The 27,993-nt window shown below is 43.6% G+C and overlaps 1 protein-coding gene across 8 annotated transcripts in view; it reads right to left on the bottom strand.

Annotated features, from left to right (window-relative positions):
* ACACB (acetyl-CoA carboxylase beta) overlaps window positions 1–27,993 on the bottom strand; it is a 104,263-nt gene that overhangs the window by 40,512 nt on the left and 35,758 nt on the right. For all 8 annotated transcript variants that reach the window (XM_036220361.1, XM_036220358.1, XM_036220360.1 and 5 more), the window contains 20 exons: window positions 27,153–27,285; window positions 25,545–25,683; window positions 22,177–22,286; window positions 21,883–21,964; window positions 20,620–20,718; window positions 19,507–19,616; window positions 19,293–19,403; window positions 16,291–16,500; window positions 15,826–15,996; window positions 14,006–14,167; window positions 12,458–12,621; window positions 10,428–10,578; window positions 10,234–10,337; window positions 9,070–9,151; window positions 6,505–6,650; window positions 5,898–6,048; window positions 4,507–4,641; window positions 2,840–2,986; window positions 1,232–1,420; window positions 471–571 (listed from right to left, as the gene is read on the bottom strand). In XM_036220361.1, the coding sequence (XP_036076254.1) occupies window positions 471–571; window positions 1,232–1,420; window positions 2,840–2,986; window positions 4,507–4,641; window positions 5,898–6,048; window positions 6,505–6,650; window positions 9,070–9,151; window positions 10,234–10,337; window positions 10,428–10,578; window positions 12,458–12,621; window positions 14,006–14,167; window positions 15,826–15,996; window positions 16,291–16,500; window positions 19,293–19,403; window positions 19,507–19,616; window positions 20,620–20,718; window positions 21,883–21,964; window positions 22,177–22,286; window positions 25,545–25,683; window positions 27,153–27,285 (2,697 nt within the window). The remainder of the gene's footprint in view (window positions 1–470; window positions 572–1,231; window positions 1,421–2,839; window positions 2,987–4,506; window positions 4,642–5,897; window positions 6,049–6,504; window positions 6,651–9,069; window positions 9,152–10,233; window positions 10,338–10,427; window positions 10,579–12,457; window positions 12,622–14,005; window positions 14,168–15,825; window positions 15,997–16,290; window positions 16,501–19,292; window positions 19,404–19,506; window positions 19,617–20,619; window positions 20,719–21,882; window positions 21,965–22,176; window positions 22,287–25,544; window positions 25,684–27,152; window positions 27,286–27,993) is intronic.

Raw genomic sequence — 27,993 nt, 5'->3', positions numbered from 1 at the left:
CATCAGACTCAGTTTCTCTGCTCAATAGCTATTTAAGGTAAAATACAAATTCTTCATCAATCCTCCTTTGCAATGATGCCCCAAAACCGAAATGATAATTTGTATAATCCTTTGCAGGCGCATAAAGCCATTTTGTCACATTGTCTCAGAGTCGAAGCTGCTACAAGGACTCAATATCAGCACTTTACAAAAATTAATCTGCTCACAACTTGGAATGATTTATTATGTGTGGGGTATTTTTATTCCCATTTTCAAACTGGCAAACTGAGATTCACTAAAGAAAGTTCCTTGCCAGAGAGAGGTTCTACTGTTAAGAATGACTATGCCAGGGCTGTAACTGGGGTCTTTACAACCCACATGCTTTCTGCCAGTTTGAACCTCCTCTTAAGAGAACCCAGAGCGTCACCCTGGTGCAACACACAGGCTGATTCGGTGTATCAACCACACCCCACGGAGGGCCCAGGATTCACCTCTGAACCAACTGCACGATGCTCTGGGTGTTCATAAAGAAGACCTCTCGGTCAGCCTTCCGTTGCAGAGTGGCTGCGTGGCAGTCCAGGATGGTGGCTATCTGGACAGAAAAAGAAGACAGGTGGGCTACTTACAGCCATACAATCTGGTCGCCACACAGAAGTCACTGGAAGGACCCCTCACAGGCTCCCACAGAGGTCCCATCTAAGGCTCATTTGAAATGAGAAAATTCCAGCCCCAAAGCCCTCCAGCCACCCAGAAACGGTTCTGCTCATCCCACTCAATGTACTGCTTGAGGAATTCAAGAGCCCGGAATGACAGCAATAACATAGGGATATACATACATTCATAGGATACCTTGCCACAAATATGGAAAAGAGAAGGGGATTTCCAACCCCAGGGAGTATGAGGGTGCTGGGTGGGGAGGGGTCCTACTTTTATAATTAGATTGAATGTTATTGGCATATTGTGTTTGGCAATAAAAATATTTTTAATGAATAAATCTGCAATAAGGACAAATTCCTGAAAGGTCCAAACATGTACTTTTTTCAATTGGTGTCCTTAGAGTTTTGTTTGGTTATTTTTTAGTTGAAATATAATTCACATACTAGAATATCCCCTCCCCCCCTTTTCAAGTATACAATTAATTTGGTGGTTTTTAGTATATTTAGATTTGTTCAGACTGAATGGGAGCTGAGTTCCTAAGGAGCCACCTGGCCTGGTGCCAGCACCCTGATGGGGCCAGGTGGGGGGCACATACCTGCTGGCTGGGGAACTGGCACAGCACTGAGGTGATGTTGCTGGCGTACTGGGCCATCACCCTGCGGACCGACTTCTCCACAGAGGCAGGGATGCGGCCCGACACGCTGGTCATGATCTCTTGCAGCTCTAGCAGCGGCAGTGATGGGTGTCGGAGAGTCACCATGAGCTTCTGCACCCACTCCTTCAGCTGCAGCAGCGACCACAGCATCAGCCTGAGGCCTTGCAGGGGCACAGGTACCACCATCCACCACAGGCTGTCTGACACGCTCAACCCATCCAGGCAAGTGCGCTCAAGTAGCTCAAGATCTGGACCCAGCAGACTCTGGGACGGTCCCGAGTGGAATGGCCCCCTGACCACAAGGGGAATACCCAGTCTCCCCACCCAGGAAGGGCCCTCACTCCCCTCTGCCTATATCCAGAAAGCCAATGTAGTGTGGGGATAAAACGTAAGACCACGTGAAGCGCTAAAGTTTGTTGGGACACTTGCTTAGACCAGACACAGTTCTAATGACCTTCATTTGCATGTACTCATTCGATCCTCAGAAACAACCCTACGAAGTAGGTATAATCCTTATTTCCATTTTATAGATGAGAAAACTGAAACAGACAGGTTAGTGAAGTTACCCAGTCATCCAGCAAAGCCAAAATGCAAATCCAGGCCATTTAGCTCCAGAAACTATTAATGGCTGCTCCATACTGTTTCCTGGTGTCCCAGGAGTCAATATGTTGATGGTTTTCGAATGAATAGGATAATGGTGCCATAATGTGGTTGTGAGGTTTAAAAATGAAAGGATGCACACACTAGCGAGTGCAAAGACTAAAATAAATGTTGCAATGGTAGCAATCGCAATAAGGAAGCACGGGATCGGGGTTAAGAGCATGCACTCTGAAGCCAGAGGTTCAGATCCGTATTTGGCTCTTTATGGGTGAAACTGGCAAGTTTCTTAGTCTCTCTGTGCCTCAGTTTCCTCACCTGTAAAACGGAAGTAATGAGAGTTTCTACCTCATAGGTTGAAGATTAAATTACCATACATTTTAAGTGCTTAGAGCTGCAGCTGACACATAGTATGTACTCGACAAAGGTTGGCCATTTTTACTACCATTACCACCATAATTTGCTATTCTGAGATGGAATGTGATGCAGCAGTTTTATCACTACTGATGTTGGGTCTTTCACAGACGTCTGCAAATCTGAGAACTTCTTATTTCTCTACAGAGTGAGTAAATGGGACCCTGAGATGGTGAACAGTGAGTAGAGTTGTGTTTCCGAACACAGCACCTTCCCCTGTCTCTCTTTAAGAGGGTGACCCCCACTAACTCCTCTCTTCACTCAGTACTTGAATGTTCTCAGTGTCGAGCTGAACTGAATCCCAAAACCCAACTATCACTTTTACAACCATTTATAATCAAAGAGAAATGTCCATGGACGTTTACAAACTGAGGAATTCTCTGAGAACAGACCCTTTATAAAAACAATAGCGGACTAACCATTTTCTCATTCCTTACATCAATAAAGACCTCTGATCTTATGGAATCAATGAGATCTAGCTCTTCACGTGGACCTAAGGTGTGTAGAATACACACCTACTTTTTACGTGTGACCTACCTTTATGCTAAAAATAGGCTCCGGCAGACAGTAGCCGCTCATGACGTTAGTCAGGTTTTCCAAGACGCTGTGGAAGACCTGGTGCAGCTTCTCCCCAACGATGGGCAGAGTTTGCTGGGAAGGGAACTCTCCTGTGAATGGCTCAGCCTGATGAGATACAACAAGAACCAGGGGTCAAGGACACCGCGGCCTTCTGAGTGAGGCAAGACAAGCCAAGGGCCAAGGCAGAGCTACCAATATCCAACGTCCACAATACACTGAGGGTAAAGTCTGGGGCAGGGGGGAACAGAAGAAAATGTCATATCTGAGAGTGAAAACTGCTAAATTCACAACCCATGTGGGTTCTCCAACTCGGCCCCTTTGGAGATGTCATAGTAAATTATGTCCCCCAAATAATTTTGGAGGGTTAGACTTTTTTTGTTTTGTTTTGATTTCTAACCAAGATTATCTTCTTATTTGCTCTATTGATTTTCAGCACCAAAGATAAATGCCTAGTAGGAAGGAAATTTTTGAAACTCTCATACAAACATACCTGATTTTTGTAAATAATATTTAGCTTCAGAGAACCGAAACATAAAAAGCCCCCCAAAGGGGCAACACAAACTTAATATGCCCATTTGTCTATTAATAATTCAATAAATACCCACTAAATGTCGACTTTGTGTTAGGCACTGGGACCCAGGAAGTTTGGGACATCTGTTCTGCTGGCCTGGAACCCTCAGTTTCCTGTCCCTTTCCCCTCATTCCCAACTCTGCTGGCTCCTCCAGTCTTTGAACAGCTAACTGGAGGGTTTCCTTCTCCACAATGTGATTCTGGCTTCTCCATATGGCCTCCCGTAGAGTAAACTCCTTACTGGACTTACTGAGCTGAATTACAAGGGGTTATTTCATTGGTATATATGGACATGCAGGGACTGATGGCCTAGCCCTGTCTCCTGTACCAAGCCCGGGAAATGTTTGCTGAAAAGAAACACACTGCAGGCACAGAGACCTCCCAGTTATCTAAAAAGGCTCAGTCTATTTCTAGCTTTGAGAATAATGAAAAGAATAAGAAGAAAAAGATGAAACCAACAGAACATCTGGAGGAAAGAAACATTGATTTTTTAAAATGTTTTTCTAGCTTTTTTCCCGGGCATATGCACTAATAAAATGGTAGAGAAAGAGCAAAACACACGTAAATGGCGAGCAACCTCCTACATGCAAGGCATACTTAGGAAGGTGTAAACAGTCATTAAGGAGACCTGTTTCTGCTAAGCACTCTCTGTGCCCGAGCACACATGAATAAAAGCGCTGACAGTGAGAGGGCGAGCCCTACAAACAACTAGGGGAAGGTCCTTCTAGGCAGAAGGAGCAGGCCCTACCCAGGTGGAGGGGTCTGCTTTGTTCAATTAAGTGCCAGAGAGAATGGATGAAGCCAAAGAAGTGAGGACAGCTCATCTGGGATCTTGTAGGTCATTGGAAGAACTTGGGTTTCATTATAAGCAGGCTGAAGAGCCGCTGAGAGGGATTTGAACAAAGGAAGACATGTTTCTGCACCCATCACACTGGCTACTGGGGTACATGGAGGCAGGAGATCCAGGAGCCTCCAGTTGGCGTGGCTCCCTGAACAGGCAGAAGTCACGAGCGTACCTGAGCCAGTCTGGGTGGCCGTTACTGGTGCTACATACCGGGCGCACTTTAGAAGGGTCATCGAGCTCCAGCTTGGCCACCACACAGCCTGCTTCCAGAACGGCACCCGGGCGCTTGATGTACTTCACACAGCCACTTTCCTGCACATTCAGGGCCATGATCATCTTCATCACCTGTTTTCCAGACAGAAGAAATAAGATGGAGCCCACCAGGACTGGCCCAGCTGTATGACACCCAGAATCACCCAGAACTAGTAACTCTGGAGCAGGACCTGCATCATTTAAATAGAATGATTCCCTGGCAGAGTTCAAGTGGGAAGAACAGAGCAAACTGTTATGGGAAGCCTGCTGCATGCCAGGTGTGAATCACCTCTATCTGAAAAGCCAGCCGGGGAGGTAGATGTTTATTGTGCCCATTTCACAGACATGGCAACTGATCCTTCCTTTGGCAGTAAAGCTTCTCTTGGAAATACAGTTAAATCATATTACGTAGGGTGATTAATATACATGTTCCTAAAATGTGGTAGATTTCTAAAGGCAGTGAAGAGAATCCCCTGGGGACACTTTGTCAAATGAAGAATGTGCTTGCGGTACAGTCGGTCACTGGCCCCTTTAACTGGCTCGAGCGTCCAAATATATGGACATGATGGGTTTCTGTCTCTGTGGTGTGGGTTACAGACACTTAGTACTGTGCCCCTGTTGCTCAGTTAGTTCACAGTTTGCACACCCAAGTCAGTCAAGCATGGGCTGTGACCCCAGCACTCCATCCATCACTCTGTGACCTCCAGAAATGACTTCTCCTCTCTGGGCCTCAATTTCCCTTCTTGCAAAATGGAGGATAATGACAGTCGTGCCTCATGGGCCTATTTAAGGAATCAGCATGATAAAGAACCTGACATATGACAGGAGACCAGTTAACCTTGGCTCCTACTGTTGCTATATTTTTCACTGTCATTATCATTTTCTTTGGCTGCAAGAAATGAAGGCTGGATTTGAATCCTGGCCATATGTGACCTCAACTGAGATCCTTAGCCCACCTGGGCACCATTTCTTTGTTTGTATAATGGGGTTCAAATTTGTGCCCATCTCCTATGATTGCTGGGATGATTAAAGAAGGTAATTTAAAACAGATAAATTGCTCAGAATAGTGCCTGCCATGTGGTAAGTGCTCTGCAAGGATCGGCTTAAGATTTTTTAATAGTCACTATCATTATTGATCAGTTCTTACTCATTCTGGGGAGGTGTGCATTTTTGAGGTTTTCCCTTTAAATATTGCAGGAAATCTGGGCTGACCCCCATATACTAGCTCTCTTAGAAATTCACAGCTGGTGGCCCAGGTGAGAGGTGAGGCCCGTTTGCAAAAAAATGCCGGATGGGGAGCGGGGATGTGGGGGAGGCCTGAGTGACCCAAGGGCCTGCTCTGTGCTCACCTCCATCTCAGCGTAGCTGTCCCCAGCCTCCACGTGGCCCCCATCCTCCACCATGTACTGAACCAGCTTCCCAGCTGAGGGGGCTCTCAGGACTGTGGGATCATTCTCCTTCTCAAATACACACATCTTGTTGCCGATGGTAATCCAGTAACTGGGAGAGAGAAGGAGCAGGGAGGTGGGGAGAGACTGGGAGGACCATTGACCCAGTGTGCTTGAGTTAGCAGTTCTAGAGTCTTTTCTCTTCCTAAAGGCAGCCATAAGTGTCATCCTGTGTGTGGTATGGGGAATTCCACTTTCCCAAACGATGGCGTTTGACAATCACTGAAAATTTACTGGGCGTGGGTTAGAGGAGCAAAGGGAGGGACCCTTTTCTGGCTGAAAACTAGTTCCTTTTCATGGACATAATTCCAACAGGCACAGAGAAAACAATCAGTAAATATTAACCAATAAATATTTACCAACTTAAGACTTCACCTTATAACTGAAATAGGGAGAGAGGATGCCCCATGGGTGGAGCCTGCAAAAATCTTGAATATTCTTGGCAGATAGAATATGAGTGAAAAAGAGGGAATAAAATATTGCTCTGGGATGAATCTAGCCCAGGTACCTGTTGATCTCTTCTTTCATGTAGGTCGTGTAGCTGTTGCCATTGTAGGACAGCAAAAGCCCGCCATCGTTTAGCCGGTGGGCATCTATCTCGATGTGACTGCCATTCATGATGAGGACAAACATGGTAAGAGACTGCCGGGCCACCTGTGGGGACAGGTTCAATGTCCTTACCTGAATTCAGGATGCCTGTGTGTCCCTGTGCCCCCAGAGCACCATGTGACCCCCTTGACCAGGAGCTAGAGCTAGTGATCACAGCGGGAGTCCCAGAGTGAACACCTTGCTTGTCTAGTCCCAGCTCTCAGTCACCCCGAGGAAGCAGCTTACAGGGAGAGAGGGGAGTCAGGGCATCACACTTGCCCTGTGGGTAGGATAATGGTTGCTGGCCACATTTCACCAACTGTGTGCCCTCAGGAGCTAGGAGCTTTCTTCCGATTCTTGCTTCCAAGCATCAGCCCCCAGCAGAGCCACCCTGGGTGACAGAGAGAAGGGGCCTCTCTCTGGGTGAGGCAGCCCTGAGACTCCACCAATGACCTGGATGTAGTCTAGGGTTCTGCCCCCTACACTTGGCTCTGCCCAGGGGCACATAAGAGACTTGAGACATTTGAGAGAGGCACAGGTGGCTAGGACCTGGCTGTGGCTGTGCCTTTCAATATGACATTCAACATGTGTATTCTCTTTCAGAAAACAAACACCCGAAGAAGGCTTCGACTTATAAAATATACATTTTGAGACAAAAGATGGTAAGAAATATAGGAATATCTATTGCAATATTATTTATGGTAACAGCAAGACTTAGAACCAAACTAGATATCTGACGATCTGGCAATGAAATATTCTAGACCTGCACTGTTGAATACGGTAGCTCCTAGCCACTCGTGGCTATTTAAACGCAGATTAATTAAAATTAAATAAATGTAAAATTCAGGTCATCAGTTACACCTGCCATATTTCAAGTATCTGAGAGCCACAGGTGGCCCATACTGGACGGTGCAGATCTAGAACATTTCTGTCCCTGTGGGAAGTTCAACTGCACAGTGCTACAGATACTGAACTGATGTTAAAGAAAACTTGTTAAGAACATGGAGAGACTTTATGCCATGATAACATCAAAGCAGTAAAACTGTACTTGCACCATGATCTTAACTTTGTAAAAATTGGTGCATGAGGGGAAAAAAATAAATAAATAACTGAAATGAGATTTGCTAAAATGTTAAGACTGCCTCCAAGGGCCAACACATGCTGGATTCATTTTTCTGATGCTTTATGCTTGTATGAAATCTTGAAGTGTTCTACAATGAGCAGGTGCCATATTTAAAATCAAGTTGGGGAGGCCCTGGCTCCCAAAGGTAGCCAGGAAGCATAGGATAAAAAGGAACTTGGTTTTACAGCACAGTCCCATGGAGTTTGGCTGAACTAAGCCTAAAAATCTGCAAAGTTGAAAGTTCAATGTGTGCTTGGCAGTATTAAAAAAAGAAAATAAAAATTCTGTCTCAGAAGCAGACTTGAACTCCATCCTCTTTTCTCTCCCCAGAATGTAAGGCTAGGAAGTGCCAGGAAGGCCTCAGTTCCTGGGGACACTTTGCGCCTTACAGCTTACCCCAGCTCAGACCTGGGACCTCATCCTGCATTTTCATCTCTCAGATACTGTCGTTCTCTGCTGAAATGACCTCGGATGGCACGGGAAAGGCAACTGAATACTTCCACCAGGGGAGAGCAACCCTGAGAACACTCCAAAGACACCACAGGTGGCACAAGAGGAGGTCAGAATCCCACATGCTAATTCCTGGTTCAGAGGCACAGGACAAAGCCAGCCTCACAGACCTTAGGAATGGACCTGGGCACTATGCCTGCTCTTGCTCTGGAATGGGTTGGACAGTGTCCCCCAAAATTCACGTCCTTCCTGGCACCTCAGAATGTGACCTTATTTGGAAATAGGGTCTTTGCAGATGTAGTTAGTAGAGGTCACACTGGAGCAGGGGGATGGGGGGTGTCCTAAATGCAATCTGACTAGTGTTCTCCTAGAAAGAAGGGACCTAGACACATAGGCACAGAAAGAAGATGGTATGAAGACACACAGAGAGAAGGCAGCCGTATGAAGTTGGAGGCGGAGACTGGCGAGGTGATCTATGAGCCAGGAAAAACGAGGACACAGTGATTCTCAACCAGGGGCAATTTTTGCCCACAACCACCAGAAGCTAGGAAACCAGGGAACAGATTCTCCCCTGGATCCTTCAGAGAGACCAGGGCCCAGGCGACACCTTGATTTTGGACTTCTGGCTACCAAAACTGAAAGAATACATTTCCATTATTTGAAGCCACCAGTTTGTGGTACTTGGCTACAGAAGTCACTGGAAACTAATATACTCTCCATTGTGCCTTGTGCATATTGCTCAAGCCTATGCGTTCTTAAACCGAAGTGTTTGGGTTTTAAGGTCACAGGCTACATGGGGCATCCTGGGACCCAAGCATGACAAAATCCACTCCAGGGAGGGCTCATCACAAAAATAAAAACTCCTTCAAGCCTCCAGAGTACTGGGGACATCCAAGAAACACAGGCCTTTACCGTGAGAATGTATTTAATGCCTCCGTAAATTAATTCCACATCCACGGTGTTCAGGAGGGAATCCGCAGGGAGGACCTGGCCCCTGAAAGAGAAGACAGTCCTGAGGGTCAGCCTTGGGAGTAACAGAACTCTGTGGCCCTCCCCTAGATTTAAAAAGATCACCCAGCTCTTTGCCTTGCCTAAACACCAACACACCTGGCTGTACTAAGAAAGCTAAATCTGGTTAAAAGAAACACGGATCATCCCAAGGAAGCAGACATTCCTCAGGACTTGAGGAAACTGCTCTTGCTGAAGGATGTGAAATTTCAAAAGGGCTTTCCAGGAACCAAAGTTCATAATGGCTTCTTCTTAAAAGCTTCTATGTAGGAATCCTGCTGCCTGCTTATGAAAGAAACCAGTTCACAGACTGATTCTATCACCACTCAAAAAGCATGATAAGTAAGCACTAAAAACTTTTATCCTTTTATTTTCTTTTTGATATTTTCATTTGCCTAGCACAGTGATTCTCAACCAGGGGCAATTTTTGCCTCTACCCCTGGAACATTTGGCACCGTTTAGAGAAATATTTGACTGCCATGAGGCCCCAAGGTGTAATGGTCAGCACTCTGGACTCTGATTGTCATGACTTCTGGGGAGAGAGGGGACACTCTGAATGGGGCCAGGGATGCTACAAACATCCTACACTGCAACAAGACAGTCCCACAACAAAAAATTATCCGGCCCAAAATGTCAATGACGCTGAGGCTGAGAAACTCTGGCTCATCCGAACATTTAGCACCTGCCCACTGCCATGCTTGTCCTTTTCACTAGGCACTTGCTGATTCAGGTGAAGGTCTGGGAAACACCCATTTGTAGAGGTTACCTATAACTGCTTTGCTTCTCAAATCCACAACCTGACTCTGAACTCCTGTGATGATATGCTTTACTCAAATTGGCATGAATAAACACATGACTGTATGTTGACTGCTGTCTTGGCCTTAAGAATCCTGTCCCCCCACCTTTTCTGGAGCAGCCCAGGTACCTATGAGGAATTTCAGAAGTAAGCACGTAAAAGGTGTTCACTAATCACCTGGTGACTGATTTGCAGCCAAATATATTATGTTTGGATTTACTTGCCACTAAGACATATCTCAAAAGGGGAAAAAAATTACCCTCACGCCCTACCTTTCCAGCGAGTGTAAGAAATCTGTCATGCAGGTTCTGAACATCGCATCGGCCACGTTCAAGGCTCCGCACACCACCCCAAGCATGATATCTGGCTTCTCGGCCTAGGAAAGACTATGCACTTCAGTATCCATGGTGACCAAGCCCACAGGGAGCTGGGGGTCTCTGCAATCCAGAGGTGAGACACTCCCCACCTGTACTTTCTCAGCGATGAGATGATCCAGCCACCCAGTGTTGATGTCGTTATTCTGGAAGCTCTCGGTCTCCAGAAGGTTAATGAGATATTCCACAGTCGTCCTGAAGTCACCTCGGATGGACAGTTCCTTCAAAGCCACCACCATGTTCCTTGAGGAAAAAGGCACACACATTGTTTTCCAATTAACATACAAATCGACAAGAGTTCCCGCCAGGTTCCCAGAGAGCCAGAATAGCACAAACTGGAAGAGGGCCCTGAGTCGGGCGGCCTGGGCCCATCTCAGCTCTAGCGTCTACTATTTAAGTCATCCTGGGCAAGTGACTTAACTGCCTGGGCCTCAGTTTCCTCATCTGGAAAATGGGGAAATAACCCTGACAGGGGCTTAAGGATCCTTGAGGCAATCAATATAAAGCACCCAACCTAATCAATAAAAGTCAGCTGCTATGAACATGATTAATTACAGTGAATATAATTTTAATTAACCACTACCAGTCGCTCTGTCTCTTTCTCCTGCTGGACATATTCAAATTCAAATTCCTGTGTCCCTGAGCTAGTGCTGCGCCCCCAGCCCCCGGCCGTGTGCATGGTCCTTCTGACCCCAGGACACAAAGTGCACTTGCAGACGGCTAGCTCTGCTACCCCACCCAGGGCTTGGCAGTCACCAGCCACATGTACTTGGCTGGAAACCATCTCCCATTTCCCAAAGGGGCTGCCTCTCCCCAAAAACGGTCTCCAGTCCAAAGGGCTGAAACCTCCACTTGCTGTGAAGCCACAGAGAGAGTGGTTTGGAGGAAATAAATATGCCAGAGCAAGAAGAGGCATTAGAAGGCGTCCCCTTCTAGAAGAGGAGAGCTTTTACAGCGTTCTTGCGTGCTTTTACAGCAATGGCCACTCTGGATGCAGTGGAGTCAAGCAAGGTGTCAAAAGGCTGCGGTTGTGGAAGCCGAACCTGCATCTAAGAGTTAAGCCACTGCACTCAGGGTGACCAATTTGTCCCAGTTTGCTCAGAACTTTACCAGTGTTAGCACCAAGATATCCCAGTCCCAAGAAAACCTGAATAGTTGATCCCCCTACTAGACTCTGACAGCAGTAAAAAAAAAAATTTTTTTTTAAAATAAGCTGGATTTTTTCCCCCTCTGAATCCTGCTAAAGTTGCTATTAGTCATTCATTCACAGCATGGAACAACCCACAGGCCATTTCTTTTGGAGTAAGCTGGGCTGACTGGCTGACCTCCCTCCCTCTCCCTATTAATTCTTATTTGCTGAAATGCTCCCTAAACTCCAAAGGTCTCCAGTTTTTACTGAGCATCATTAAAATTAATTATTCAAAGCTGGCAAAGAAAGCCAGCTCATCAAATCACTAATCTCAATTTAATTCATGGCTAAGTGCCTTGGGCCAGATAGATTTTAATACTTTTTAAATGAAATATCTACAATGCCTTTAGGATTTCTCACATTAAAGGACAGTTATCTACCCACCCAAGAATGCTGAATAACAAAGTGGACTGGTTTTGACCTTTTTGTGCCCAGGTCAAGGCAGAAGAAAAATAAGGTGTGTTTCAGAATTCCAGGCCCCCTTTGTCAATGTGGGTTTCTCTGGAAACTACTTATGAGACTTAGATTAAGGAGTTCCCACCCCACGATACAACTTTAAAAAAAAAAGAAAAAAAGAAAGAAAGAAAAAAGCTGTAGTACTCAGCACCCTTTAAACTTTTGGAATCACCGTGTGAACATTCTTTGGATCTCCTTCAAGTTCAACCTATAATAAGCTCAGGAGTAATGAATGACCGTGGTGAGGTCATTTTACTTCATGGAGCTCAAATACAGGAAGAAGGTAGGTAGACTTTGTTCTTGAATTCAGCACAAGGTATTTAAAACAAGGTTTGCTCTGTGATTCACTTCCCTTGATCTCCTAACTTGCGAAAGTATCTGAAGCTACAGGCTTTTAGTTTTTCAAAGGAAGAAAGGTAGAGACAGGAAGGAAGAGGGGAGGGAGGGCAGGTGAGAGGGAAGGAGAAAGATACTGACGAAATGGCCTCTTCCCGGTTCTCTCCCCAAGAGAAGCAGTGACCAAACTGCGAATCAGCAAATTCATGTAAGCCACCAGCAGCAGCCACGCTGAAATAACCCCACACATTCTTGCTGCTGCGAAAATTCAATTCCTGGACTGTTCCGGAGCTCGGCTTAAACCCCTGGAACCAAGACAGAAAAAGCAAAATGGAAGAAACCATTACTCCAGACCTATTTTCATCAAAATTAAACTCTAGAAAAAACCAAGAATGCCTGCCACAACCAAAAGACTATTGTGATCAATGAAACATTGATACCTCTTATTCTTAGGGGTATGGGTGTAGCTGTGGGTGTATCCATGTGAGCAATGCATGTAATTTTTACTTTAAAAACACTATTAAAAAATAACAACCAAGTTGCAATGGGGGAAGGAGGTACAGATACAATATGGGTGAATGGTGATCATTGATGGAGCTGAGGGAAGGTACATTCTGATTTTATACTCTTGACACTGTTGACAATAAAAAAATTAAAAAAGACTAGATTTCCAATTTTGAATTATGAAAATTCAAGCATATAAAGAAACCCACTGTTAGCCTTGCTGATGCTAACACACCTGTAGCCTATCCCACTCTGAGTGTAATTTTGGTAAGCAGGGGTGGGGATGGGGGAGTGGATACAGACTCTCTCTCTCTTCTCTGGGATTAGGGCTCTTGACCTGAGTGATGGAGGCATTCATTTTGATAGAAGTGCCTGGAGGCAAAAGATAGAGTTCTAGGTATCTGGGAACTCCATCATTTGGTCTGATCCTCCATCCTCCTAAGGCGCCTGTAAACAAGCCACCATCACTCCTAAAAATTCCCATTTTGCTGTCTACCACCAGAGCTGGTTGTTTGCTTGCAGCCGAAGATCCCAAACTAACACAGCTGCCATAGCTTAATATTCTTTAGTTAAAAGGGGGAGGGGAAAAACAAACCTCTCTTACTCCAAGTTTCTTGAATGTAATCATGAAACGGGTTGTGATAGACTATGGAGATGATGTGACAATCTACCATTAATAAGCATGTAAACTGTGATAGATGCCAGCTGGTTAATTTTTTCAAGGCACAAGTAAGAACAAATCACAGACAGACTCCTTACATTGGGCTAGACTGCATCGATGATGCCGCAAAAATTCACAGGACCAGTAATCCAAGTACCCAGTCTCTAGCCTGGCTGTTTGATCCAAAGATGGACGTGGCCTTTATAGACCACGACGGGGGTTGGCCATGGCCTCAGCATGTCCCAGGCTTGAGGTGTTAGGCAAGTTTCCCCAATCTCTTGAGCTATAATGTGGCAAGGACCGTGACCAGCAGCACCAGCGTCATGTAAGCGAGCAATGAGATGTATAAAGGGATCTGCCCAGTGCCTGGCTCACAGTATGTGTCAATAAACCATGATTTGTCCCTTCCCACACCTCAGTTTCCCCTTCTATAAACTGAGAAGCCTAGGAGTTTCAGCCTGGGGGTCCGTCCCACATGGAGAAATTGGAGATGGCAGAAACACAGAGCCCTCCCCACAACTTGCCTCATCTGGGTTTTCACTGGTGATTCTGGCTGCAATGACGTGGCCTCGGACAAGTGGAGGGTGGGTAGGGTTTTCAAAAGAAATGGGTGTCATCCCCCACGGTGACTCTCCGTACAGAAGTCGGATATCCTTCAGCCGGTGCAGTGGCACACCCATGGCAATCTGAAATCAAAAAATACATCCCGCGACTGTCAGTCCCACGAGACCTCTGGCTCCCAAACACTCAGATACAATGGAAGAGGTGCAGTGAATGAGTTCAGATATCCTGAGAACCTCATGAGCACACCACACTGCTGTGTGGTAGCAGGAGAGACAAAGAAAGACGACGACAAAAATCTTGACTCTGTAATAGTGTCAATGGAGAGGTGACGTTCATAAAACATCACGTGGTAAGAAAATGTCAGATAAAATTTACAAATTTTAGTGCTACAGAAGGTGAGAAGGAAAGGTGTCTACTGGCAGAGTTACAGGTTTTGTGAAGGATTCAGGGAAAGTTGGGCTAGAAGAATGAGTAAAAACCAGAAAGTTATAGACACCAGCTTAGCCACATGATCATAATTAGCATGCTGTGTCTTGTTATATGACTCACAAGGGACACAACAACACTTGTGGGATCCCTTGCCAAAATGTTTAAGATACTTTAACCAGGAAGAACCAATCAGACAAATCCAGATTGAGGGATATTCTGCCTGAACTCTTCATAAATGTCAATGTCAAGAATGAAAAACTAAGACTGAGGAACGGTCACCAGATTAGAGACAAATGAAAAATGACAATGAACTGTAATGTGTGGTCCTGGATTGGATCTTAGATTTAAAAAAAAAAAAAAAAAAAAAACAAGCAACAAACGACTACAAATTTGGGAACTTATTGGGACAACAGGAAAAATTTTAATGTGGGCAGTAATACTAGATTAGATACGTGGTAGCTTCAACGCTCTATTTCCCAAGTGTGGTAATTTTATTGTGGTATTGTAACAAAATGCCCTTGTTCTCAGGAGGTCCTTACACTGAAGTATTTAGAGGCAGAGCGGCATGACAAGTCAAAACATCTCTCAATAGGTTGAGCTCTCCCCCCAAAAAAACAACATTATACACACAAGCACAGATAAGGCAAATATAGAGGTGCTAACAATTGGTATATATATGCATTGGGTATGATATTAACTTGTATTATCCTTGCAATTTTTCCAAAATATTTCAAACCAAAAAAAGGATAATAAAAATTCTAGTGGAGGAAGGAAAGGAGGAAGAAAGAAAACATTAACAACAACAACAAAACTGAGTTCCTATTAATGCAAGAATTCCTACCTCTGAGTCACAAGTTCTCAATGGGAGTGACACTTTCCCCAAGGGGGCAAATACTTGCTCTTAGGAGTGAAAAAATCTTACTCTTTGTATGTATAAAGCACAGGTATATCGACAGTACCCAAACAAATGGGGGAGGAATTAGGGGCAAAAAATGTCTAAAAAGGCTCTTTAGGGGAAAGGTGATAATAAAAAAAAAAAAGGCTGATAAATACTTCTCTGGGTCTATTAATGAGTATCGGCGATCCACAAATGCCCTGAAATTGTAATAAAATACATTTTACCACAGAGAAGGTCTGTGGCTTTTTCCAGTTTCTCAAAGGATTACATGGCAAAGGTGAGAAACCACGTCACAGAAGATTCTTAGTCTGTGTGGCTCTCAGTGCTACTAACGTATTACAACAGTTATTCCTCAGAGACAGCCAGCCAAGAGGAGCAGAAAGGTCTAATCTGGGTAGGACCGGGGACCCCACCCTGGGCAGAAGACCCAGGGCTCAGGGCTCGTTCCCTCACCTGTAGCTGGGCAGCCGGCAGGTTCACATCAGCGATCATTTCTGTGCAGGGGTGTTCCACCTGCAGGCGGGGATTCAGCTCCAAGAAGTGGAAGCTGCCATCCTGGCTATAGAGATATTCAACTGTCCCTGCGCTCACGTAGCCCACCGTCTTGGCCAAGAGGACAGCACACTGCAAAGAAACAGAGACCAAGGGGTTTCAGTGGTTTCCTCAAGTAGTTTTAATGGTGGTTTATTAGTTCCCCCATCAAATGCAGACCTGCTATGTGTCAATTACTTTGGGACCGCACAGCTCATTCTCTAATAAACCCATGCCAGGCTGGAACTATTTCCATGATGGGCCCTCAGTCCCTTCTTGGGCACCCACCCAACTCTGGCGACATGGATGATGGGGAGCTCTTGCTGACTTTAAGCTGACAGGGCTTCCCCTGAAACTGCCCCTGCCCCCCAGCTCTGCAGACCCCACCTGCTCCATGAACTCAAACACAGCAGGGGTAGCGATGGTGGCAGGTGCCTCCTCGATGATTTTCTGATGTCGCCGCTGGATGGAGCAGTCTCGCCCAAACAGGGACACGGCGTTCCCATACTGGTCTGCAAGGATCTGGACCTCCAGGTGACGGGCGTTCTGAGCCAGCTTCATGAGAAAGATGGGGGAGCCTGGGATCTCGCTCTGCACCTGGTGGGGAAGGCAGAGTGGCTGGCTCTTCCCTGGGCAGCCAGGGCTAGAATAGGAAGTTCTCCAAAGAGTGAGAAATGACGGCAGTGACGTTCATGATCTTTTAGTTTTGTTTCACCTCTCTCAAAGACATTACATTCTCACTGTTGTTTTAAATCCAACATTGTGAAAATATATAACGTAGAAGGTAAAATTTCCCCACAATCCCACCGCCTAAAGATAATGTGCTGTTAAGAACTGGTTACAAACCGGTTAAGAGTTTACAGTACTGTTAAAGAGTTACTGTAGTTGAGAGTTAACTAGTTAAGAGTTAATATGCTATTAAAAGTTGGGTGTACAAACTGGTTTTCTGCTAAACATTCAGTAATACACACAGAGAATGTTTCTTTAAACAGAAACAGGACCAAAACACACTACTCTGTAGCTTTCTTTTCCTCCTGCTCAGTGCACTTACTCAGCCAGCTCTCCACAGTAGAACCTATGACTGACTCCATCCTTTTAATGGCTGATATGCATTACAGGGATGTCTTATAGGGATGTCATCTAGAGATTCTTAAAGAAAGATGACATAAAAACAAGTGTTCACATGGAATGATTTCTGGGACAAATATTTTTAAAACACAGGCTATAATTACATATGAGATGACCCCACTTAAGTGAAAAATAGTAAAACCAAATTATATAAATATCTATATAAACGAATATACAGTAAAAATGCTGGAGAGAAACCCAACTGCTAATAGTGCTTCCATCTGAAAAGGGGAGAGGTATTAGGAGGTGATGGTAAAAAAGAAATTTTCCTTTTTCTATTGTTAATATATCACTGAAGTATTTGAATTTTCATATTAAGAACATGTTTATATTACACTCATATAATTAAAAGAGAAAAGCTTGTGGGAGGTCATGCATGTGTAGGGGGCAGAGGTGCACGGGAACTCTACTTGAAGTCCTACCACTTAACACCATCAATGGTGTTAAGGTTCTATGACTTTAAGCAAAATGACACATAACAAAACCAGTTTTACCACAGGCTGACTGACATAAACAAGAGTTCAGTTCTTACAGCATCTCATCGACCTTATAACCAAATGAAACACTATTGAAGGAAACTATGTTATGTGAGGACCTACTGTGCTTTTGGCTCAATTCTACTGTGAATTAGAGAGTGCTCTAAAAAGTAAAGTCTATTTTGAAAAAAGAAACAAAAAAAGCTTTAAAACCTGTACAACCCCTAAATGTAATGGTGAGACCTGAATCACGCCTGGAGTTTCCTTCATATAAACATATCATTGTTAATCTCTGAACTGTGACAAAGACAGCATAGTTACAGAAGATGTTAATAATGGCAGAATCTAGGAAAGGGAGATGGGAGCTCTGTATTACTGTTGCGACCTTCCTGAAAATATAAATTCTTCACCCAAAATACCCCAAAAAGAGACACATGGTAGCAAAACCACTACTTCACATAACACTCACATATGGCCCACAGCTATATAATTGGTAAATTTTTAGAAAGCAATTTACTAATAAGTACACGTAAAGTGTATGCTATTTAACAAAGTCCTTCTCTCCCGATAGTCTTTACCCAAGAAAATAATTCAAAAGAGGGGGAAAAAGCTAAGTATTAAATGCCATGTTATTCTGCTATAATGAAAATGGAAACAAGCTGAACATTCTAAAAGGAAAAGTTTGATAAATGAGACTATGGCCACATAGGGAACACTGCGCAATCATCGAAATCATCATTAAGAACTAGAACAACATGGCAAAAATAAAAATGTTCATGATCCACAATTTAGAACTTTTTAAATGTAGAAGAACAAAATATTGTGTAGATTGAGCACGCCTCTTTAAAATATACACATGAACAAGGTGTAGAAGAAAACCTAGAAATATTAAAATAGTTGGGTTAAGAATAAGAAGATTGTCAGCATTTTTTTTAAGCATTGCCAATAATAGGCATAATATTTTAAAAGTGGAAAACACATACAAATAAGTGAACACACAAACTACAGTCGACCCTTGAACAGCGCGGGGGTATGGGCACTGACTGACCACCCAGGCAGTCAAGAATCTGCCTGTAACTTTTGACTCCTCCAAAAACCTAACTAGTAATAGCTTACTATTGGCCGAAAGCCTTACAAAGAACATAAACACTCAATTAACACACAAGTGTGTATATTTTATGGTAGTAAATGATAAAATAGGCTCGTTATCTACATATATTTTATGCATTCATAACATACAACCTTTTTCTTAATTTTCTCAATATATCTAGGGTATTTAGTTCTTCCATGAGTTTTTTCAAATTATTGCAAATCTATAAAAATTGTTTAAATATATTTATTGAAAAAGTCCATGTATAAGTGGACTCATGCAGTTCAAACCTGTGTTGTTCAAGAGTCGACTGTATAGTTCCTACAATAAAAACCAATCATCTAAAAACATTAAAAATACCAAGACTACTAAAATTTACAAAATATCCCATCTCTCAATAGACAAATATAGTCATAGATATTCTGACCCTATATCTCTGAAACTATTTACAGACATCCTGATTCACAGACCTGAACATCTAAGGAAATGAATGGTACACCGATCGACATAAACCGCGGACTTCTGCGAGTGAAATATACGCATTCGCATCCAAACAGCACATCAATATTCCAGCTCCCACAAATGCCCTCTAAGTTGTGACAGAATAATGCTAATAGAAATAATCTGGTGGCCAACAACTGAATAAAGACAATTTCTAAATATATGTGAAAAAATACACAGCAAGAACAGCTCACTTGTCTGAAGAGGATCGGGAAGTCCTCAGCACTCTCCACTTTTCGGATTCCTTTCCCTCCGCCGCCTTCAGAAGCTTTGATCATCAATGGAAAACCAATTCTTTCTGCTGCCTGGGGACAAAGGACAAACAGACCTCTTTAGAGGTTAGTTTCCATCCCTACGAGGACAGTGGGAAGGTTCTGGCGCCTAGACGCCCACAGACTCTGCGTTTACCTCCAAGGCTTCATCTACATCTTTCACACAACCCTGGTTATAAATGTCTTCTGGGACACTGATTCTTTTTTCCAGCTGCAGATCTTCTTTTTCCCACTTCACTGTCAGACCTGGAAAGGCACAAAGAAAGCTGAATCCTCCAAGGGCAGCAGAGACACACACAACACAGAAATCACAGAGCCTCTCCTCACCAAAGCCACTCTAGACCTGGCCTCTAGACCAAGAGAATGCAGACATGACCCTTCAGCTTTAATTAAGAGCTTTTAATTTTCTTAAAGACTGATTCAACTCTGAATGGGAAATCAAGCTAAAGAAATTCAGACTGAGTTTACAAGACCGACCATATTAAACTGAATCCAAAAATATCCCAAATCTCCCCTATGGAGTAATTTATACACGAATCATTATGTTCTAATACTGTGAAGATTAAAAAACAAAAATGAAAACAAGTTTTCCATTCCAAATTTAAAATTTAATCTTTAGAGGAAAACAAAATCAAATTCAACAGGAAATTCCTGAGACTTTTTCTGTTTATTTTTTAATATAGCCTAGAAATTTCACTTAGAGGAATTTATCATAAGGAAATGCTTAAAATGTACATAGAGATTTAGCTACTAGATGATCAAGCCTCCATTACTTGTAATATTTCTTAAATTAAAACAAACAAAAAAAAAAACTGGAAACAACCTAAATGTACAGCTAGAGAAGACTGTTAAATAAATCATAGTATATCTGTATAGTATAATTTTTTGCAGGCATTTTAAATCTTGTAAAGTATATTTATTGACATAGAAAGATTAGTGAGAAATAAGTCCCGAACTAGTAAATATAAGATCTCTGGTTTTTTAAAAGATGTGCCTTTTAAAAAGGCAGGAAAGGTAGACAGATAGCCTAAAATACAACAAAGTTCAACACCAGATCATAGGATTATGGATGATTTTTTTACTTCTCATATTTTCTAAGTTATCTACGATGAAATTATATCACTTGTTTAATCTAACTTAAAATTTTTAAATGAAAGAATAAAAAAAGAGAGTATTCCTGTCACCCCTCTGCTCACATTAGCAAGACTGAGCCAAGGAGACCCCCAAAGTGAAGCTTGCAGCCCCTTACCACTTCCACTCCAGGGCAGTGTGGGAATCTTCAGCGTCTGGGCCACGATGGTGGAGGCGATCTTATCACCCAGGGCCCACATGGCCTCACTGGGAGGGCCTGAGGGATCAGGGACAAGGGACAAGTCAGAATGAAGTCAGCCACAAGACCCTTGCAGCTGAGTGCCAACCAAATGAAAGAAAAATATTCAAGTCCCAGGTCTCAAGTTTACTGCCAAGTCAGGGAAGAAAAAAATCTTTTAAGTCTGCTACTTTATCAGTCAATCTTCAACATATGTAGATTGTAAACCTAGTCTGACTTATAACTTAAAGCTGTACAGCATACACAAAATTCACTTTGCAGGGGAAGGCAAAAAGTTAAACCAAGGGTCAAGCTAGCATCTCAAAAAACTAGATCATGGTGGGCAAATTTTTCCTATATAGCTGCTGGTCTCTCTGTCACAAATACTAAACTTTGCCAGTTTTGGGCAAAAGCAGCCATATGCAATACATAAATGAATGAGCAGGGCCATGTTTCGATAAAACTTTATTTACAAAAGCAGGCAGTAGGCTAGATTTGGGCTGTGGGTTGTAGTTTGCCAGCTTGTGGGCTGGACCATCAACCTTCAGAGGAGCTAAAACTAAAGGATAAAAGAGTCCTGTGTGACAGGCAATCAAAGACCATGGACAGAAAAAAACATCAGCTAGTAAAGGTCACCAGGCCAACCCTTAGTATATCAGGTGTTAATTGAACCGAGCTGCTTCATACAAAAGTCTGTATTATTGTGGATGATAATTCCCCTAAACCATGAAAGAAAGTCAGATAATATAATTGTACAAAGTTTACAAATGTAAGTTAAAATCTTGAAACCAACAGATGTCATAGATAATAAGTATCCTTTATCTAATAAGTAGTAAAGATGAGGGGCTCTGGTCCCAAGGGGTGAGGGCATTCCGAAGGCCTGAGAATGGCCCAAGGAAAGCTGTGGCCTCATCCGAAATGTGACCTTTAAACCTAGTGATAACTCTGGACCAACAGGAACACTAGCAGAAGTCTGCTTGTCCCAGCATCATTCCACTGTGGTAACCGTTGTAACAGCTCCTATTTCTCTGGGCTGGCTGACCTACCCAGGTGACCTCCTATCCATAGACTGGCTTGCTCCTGACCATGAAGTTTTGAGTGGAAATACTGAAGTGACTCCCACCTTACAGAAAAACAATCTGACCCAGCGGAGTGTTCCATCAATGCCCCAATTCCCATGTATCTGATGGAGACACACTCTACCTAAGAAAGCAATCTTGTACTTGCACAGGAGCTCCGGAAGTTTGGGGTTTTCAGAAGCATGGCCCCAGCCAGCCCACACCGCCTGCAAACACAGAGAGACATGAACAAAGATCTTCCTTCAAGAACCCGCCTCCCATCGCACACCAAAAGCTCTTTGCCAGGTCATATCAGTCTTGGAATTCAGAGTCTCACTGGACCTGGCTTCTCTGCCCCTTCCAAATTACGGAACTGAGCTGCTCCAGGGCTCAGGGCATCACCCGCCGTGGGCAGACTGGGGTGCCCCATCTGACTTGCCTGCACAGGGATTCTCTTGGCAATGTCCACAATCAGCTCCACATTGGCATAATTGTTGTTGTTGGGCCCTCCTGGGACAGGGACATATTGATCTGCCATCTTGATATACTCTGGAATTAAACAGGAGAGAAAAGGAATGAACAACAGAGAGATGGAGTCAACTTGTAGGAAATCTGTCAGACACGACTGCATATGGCATTGAAAGGATAACTGTGACAATTCTAGGGCAAAAATGAACAAATAAGTGTGATAATCAGAAGAAAACCGAATATGACTTTAATTATATACAAATATATGCATGCCTGAACCAGGCCTGGAAGGGAACAAAAAGGAAAGAAGCAAGCTATCAGGATAGTGGATATTTTTAACCCTATTTAAAGTTTATCTTAATATCGTTTAGCCATTAGACAATTCAATGCTTATTTTTCATCATAAGAATAGCATAACAAAATTTACCATCTTACTCATTTTCTGAGTGTCCAGTTCAGAAGTGATAAGTATATTCACATTGTTGTGAAACAGATTTCCAGAAATTTTCACAAATTAGAAACCCCCCCTTCCCCCCCTCTCCCACCCCAGCAGCCACCTTTCTGTCTCTATGATTTTGACCACTCTGTGGACCTCATATAAATGGAATCAGACAGTATCTGTCTTTCTGTGATTGGCTTATTTTACATAGCATAATGTCCTAAAGTTTACCCATATTATAGCATGGGACTTCAATTCTTTCCTTTTTGAAGCTGAGTACAATACAATGTTTTAAGCCACAAATTCTATTTGGAGAAATACATCCTAAAAAAAAATCATTGGTGACATGGACCTCTCTTCTGCCTCCACCCCATGCTGTGAGCCCTCCTTTGCAGCCTGCACATTCCCGCTAGTCACTCCCCTAGCTAGTCGGCCTGTACCCGAAAGGGGCAAGACCCAGCAGTGCATCCAAGTAATCAAGAGAATGTCCATCTACTCCTCCAGGTCTGTGAAATCGGCCACACGTGCCAATAAATATGCCCTCCTCAGCCTCCTCCATGATCCTCCCCAGGGCTAGCTCAGCCCCCTGCATTCATTAAAGCTGGAGATTGCAGCTGCCAGCCAACACACAGCACATGGCCTGGCAATCCCAAGATGATGAATGAAAAAAAAAAAGAAAGAAAGAAAGAATGAACAAATGAACGCGAACGAATGAAAACACACTGGGAAGGTCCCAGCGATTATAAAGAAGTCAGATAAGCACCTTCTCCTCGCAGAGTTTTACCCTAATGTTGGAGAAGATATACAAGAAAACAAATGCAATAACTACAGACTGTGGTCAGTGTCAGAGATGAGATCCACAGGAGGACAAGAACTGAAGGTTGGGGCAGAAAGGCGGGGAAGCCTACTGTGCAAAGAGCTTCAGGAAAAAGCACTATCAGCAGAAGGTCCAGCACATCCCAAGACTCTGCAACAGGAAACAGCAAGGCTAGTCTAGGAACCAACAAGGCCAGTATGACTGGGACCTGGGGATGGAGGGCAAGAGGCATGAGATGGGGCCAGGAGGCCAGCAGAGGCCTAATTGTATGTGGCCTTAATTGGCCTGAGTGAGGATCTGGAATTTTGATCTGAGCATGATGGGAGACTCTACAGGATAAGGCTATGGACTCAGACAGCCCTGGGTTCCAATCCTACCTGTGTCATGTCAAAAAGTAATAATAAATGGAGCCACTTTGAAACGGAGCCAGAGCTGCCATGCCAGAGGAACTGCCTTGCACGTCTTATGCCTCAAATCTTTGAAATGTTAAAAAGGGGAAAATAAGCAGCATTATCCACAGTGGCCAGGACATGGAAGCAACCAAAGTGTCCTGTAATAGATGACTGGATAAAGAAGCTGTGGTACATATATATAATGGAATACTACTCAGCCATAAGAAGAGATGAAATACTGCCACTTGCAACAACATGGATGGACCTTGAGATAATCATGCTAAGCAAAAAAAGCCAGACAGAAAAAGTTGAAAATCACATGATATCATTTTTATGTGAGATATAAATCTTAAAGCAATAAATGACAGGACAGACAAACAGAGACTCATGGACATGGACAATGGACTAGTGGTTACCAGAGGGAAGGAGCGAGGAGGAAGGTCGATGGGGTAAAAGGGGTCAAATATATGGTGACAGACAGAGACCTAACTATGGGAGGTGAATACACAATGTAAAAATATATATATATGCGCCTTACTGTTAAAATGTATGACTGAAACTTGCTGGATTTCATTAACCAATGTCACTATAAAATAATTAATTAATTTGAGGGGGGGGAAGGGCAAAATAACCTTTGGACTGGGCCTAGGACAACATTGTGTCCCCCAAAAAAACTACTTGTAAAGATAATAAGACAGCAGTTAGATTACTGGACTGAAAATTAAAAACACTATTTAGAATTAACATCATGTTGTTATCTGCACCAAAAACAATGCCTTCCTTCTAGTGATATCATTGTTCCCCTTTCCTTTCTCATTGTTTTTAAACCCTAATCCGAACATTATCTGGGCTCCTGCCTGAATCACGCCATCCTAAACAGTTCTTCTTATTGATCGCAAATAAACGTTTTTTACTTATCACTTCGAAAGGCCTTTTTATTTTTAAGTTAGCAGTCACATACCATTTGGATGACCCTACACCAAGTGGTTGGTGTCCCTAGACTTTCACTGTCTCATCTGGAAAATGGGGCTAACAATCAAACCTATCCTCACTGTGCGTTGTGAGTTAGCTGCATCTGTGTAGGGTAGAGCCCAGGGCCTGTGCCCAAGGAGGTTGGGGTGGGGACAGGAGAGGTTCAGGGAATGGGGCTGAGGTTGGTGGTGCTGGGAACAGCACTGCAACCTCTGAAGCGTTTAAGAAAGGCCTGAGCTGTGTTTTTAAAAAGTCAGTTTGGCTTCTCTGTGGAGAAGTGTCTGTAAAGAGATAAGATTGTTCAGGAAAAGAAGCAATTGTCCAATATTTATTTTATAGAATGCTCTAGGCTAACAAAGAAGGTTAAGTGAATAGAAAAATGAACAAATAACTGAAATGTGGTACATACATCTGCAAGAGAAGAAACATCTGGAGGAATAGACACACCAATCTGTGGTAACATGGACATTTCTCAAAGATGGGGTTTCTGCTTTGCATGTTAACCATCTGCATTTTTATAAGGGATGTAGGTCATTCTTGTCATCAACAGACATTTTAATTAAATAAAGAAGAAAGGGCAAATAAATGTGGGCTCATGAGAGGTACCCTGGGGCTCTGTTCGGGGTCCAGAATGGATTTTCCCACATGGGGAACAGGTGAGGACAGGTAAGGAAGGAACGTGATGGGGTGGTAGGGGGAGGGAGTCAAGGACCAAATACCTGCATTGGCTTTGAGGTCCTCTGGAGTCACCATGACTACAAACCGAATGGCCCGCTCATTTCGAAACATCTCGTAGGACCACCTGCGGATGGAACGCATACACTTCACAGCAGCAATGCCATTGTTGGCGATGAGCACCTGGATGGAGAAAAGGACATCTACCTGGACTAGATGTCGTGTGCCACCCCAGGGTCTGTTTCACAGCTACAGAGCCTCCCGCAGTATATAGAGCACATCATCCTTCTTCGTATTTTCACAGCACACAGCCCAACACAGAGCAGGTGCTCAGTCTTCCAACTGCATGAATGAATAATCAGATGGATAGATGGATGGATGGAAAAATAATGGATGGATAGATTAAAAGATGGATGATGGATGAAAGGATGGATGGATGGATGGATAGATGGAAAAAAGGAAGGATAGACAGACAGATGAAGGGATGGAGGGAGGGATGGATGAATGATGAATGATTTTGACTCCTTTATTTGGTGCCACCATGATCACATTTTTTGAGTGTTTCGTATGGACCAAGCTACAGTACAATGTATCTCACCAGCATTACTTCATTCCATCCTCACAACAGGCCTTTGCAAGAGGGTGTATTATTATCCCTACTTGGGATTAAAGACATTAAGACTCAATGGCGTTAAGGCACTTGCTCAAGGTCACACAGCTAGTAAGTGACAGAGCTGAGACTTGAGCTCTCCACAGTGTGACCTGTGTTGTGAATGGACCCCTGTGGCTGCCTCTGCATCCTGCAGGTTAAAGGCTCCAGATTTGGTAAGGAGGAAAGGCAGTAATGTTGGCTGGTCCCAGAAACAGAGAGCAATAGAAGAAACCTGGTTTCATTCTCATTATGAGATGAACTTGGCTGTGTGACGTTAGGCAGATCCTTCTCCCTCTGAGCTCGTCTCCACAAAAAAACTCAGACTGACCAACCACTTGGCCCGGTCTCTAAGAAACAAAACCAAGCTCTAGTTTTCTTATTTAAAAAAATTAGGCACATGTCTGACTTACAGAGCAAGTCCATAATTTTAAGGCCCTTACATCATGGACTAATCTTCACAACAGCCCTGAAGGACAAGTCTCATTAGAGATTTGGAATGTGACTGCCTCTATTTTACAGAAGGGAAAACTGAACCCAGATGTGACATTCTATGAGTGGCCACAGCAGAGAGACTCCAGAACTCCTGGTTTAGGTTTAGCGTTCTTTCTCCCCTTTCAAAAATGGCAAATTTTAGCTGTTTCTTTTCATTACTGTAATTCTAGTAAATAGATCTCCTCTCCTCTAAGAAGCTGTAAACCTTGAGAAGGCAGGGCTGGGTTTCATGAGTCCCTTCCAATAACCTAGGAACCCTTGCACAAAGGCACCTTCGGGTCCTTTGGGGAGCCTCCTGGCCTTCTCAGAGGCCTCAGTCTCCTCCTCTGTGAAATGGAGTCAGGCATGCATCTGCTGCTTCAGGCTGCCATGAGGGTGAAAATCTTAAAAAGTCCGGCACATAGCACTTAGCAAGTGCTTGTCTTCTCTCTGCAGCGTGAGTACCTGCCTGAAGCTGGTCCTCCCACACCACCCAGCCCCACCCAGAGTCCCAGGACCCCATCTGTACCTTCTCAATGACCCGATTCCCCCCAAAGCGTGTGACAAACTCAGCTGGGGAAGCCACGGTGAAGTCTCTCTGTTGATCCACCTTCCTCTGTTCTCGGCCCCTCTTCACCAGGTGGAGTCCCGACATACTGGATCTGCAGAGGGAACAGGACAGACATGCATGAGCCAGGAAGCCTGGGACTCTCAGGGAGGAAGTCGGGTGCCTGGCATCTATAAAACCCACAGGGACCTTGACGCATTTATTTCAAGAGGCCAGCTCACAAATAAAGCAGGTGTGATCCCCTGACCCACACCCCAGGCTGTATATTTAGATTTTTAATCTTAAATTTTTACTTTATATGCCCATAATTTAGGAACCCAAATAATACCGAAAAACTTAGAGGTGGAAGTCTATGATCAGGAAGTCACACATTCTAATACTTCAGATAGGTTAAGCAGTATTGATAACTGTCATGTACTTTTTTGTATGCATATATCAAAAAAATTTTTTTAAGTGAAAACGAACCCAAAAAATATATAATAAAAAAGTTTTGCCCCACCTCCTCCATAACACACCACCAAAGAAAATCACTTGTGTGGCATTTACACATCTCCATAGTTCTTAACAATGTGAGTGGACTATTTTGTGGGTCATCCATCTGAGACACCATCTGTGGCCTTCCTATTTGGGATGAGGAATTAATGCTCTAACTCAGCCATCCCATCCATTTCCCTTCTCCCAACCTCTCAATAAAGCCATGCAATTTGCTAAATTCACTATTTGGTGTTTTATGAGTCTGGGATCATTAGTCACAGGTGAGCGTCAGGTTAAGCCAGATTTTCCTTTATTTTTTTCTTTCCTG

Source organism: Rousettus aegyptiacus, unplaced genomic scaffold, assembly GCF_014176215.1.
Source record: "Rousettus aegyptiacus isolate mRouAeg1 unplaced genomic scaffold, mRouAeg1.p scaffold_m13_p_5, whole genome shotgun sequence".
NCBI classification, from domain to species: Eukaryota; Metazoa; Chordata; class Mammalia; order Chiroptera; family Pteropodidae; genus Rousettus; species Rousettus aegyptiacus.
The sequence above is the reverse complement of the archived record's forward strand: the minus strand, read 5'-3'. Positions and strand labels throughout refer to the sequence as shown.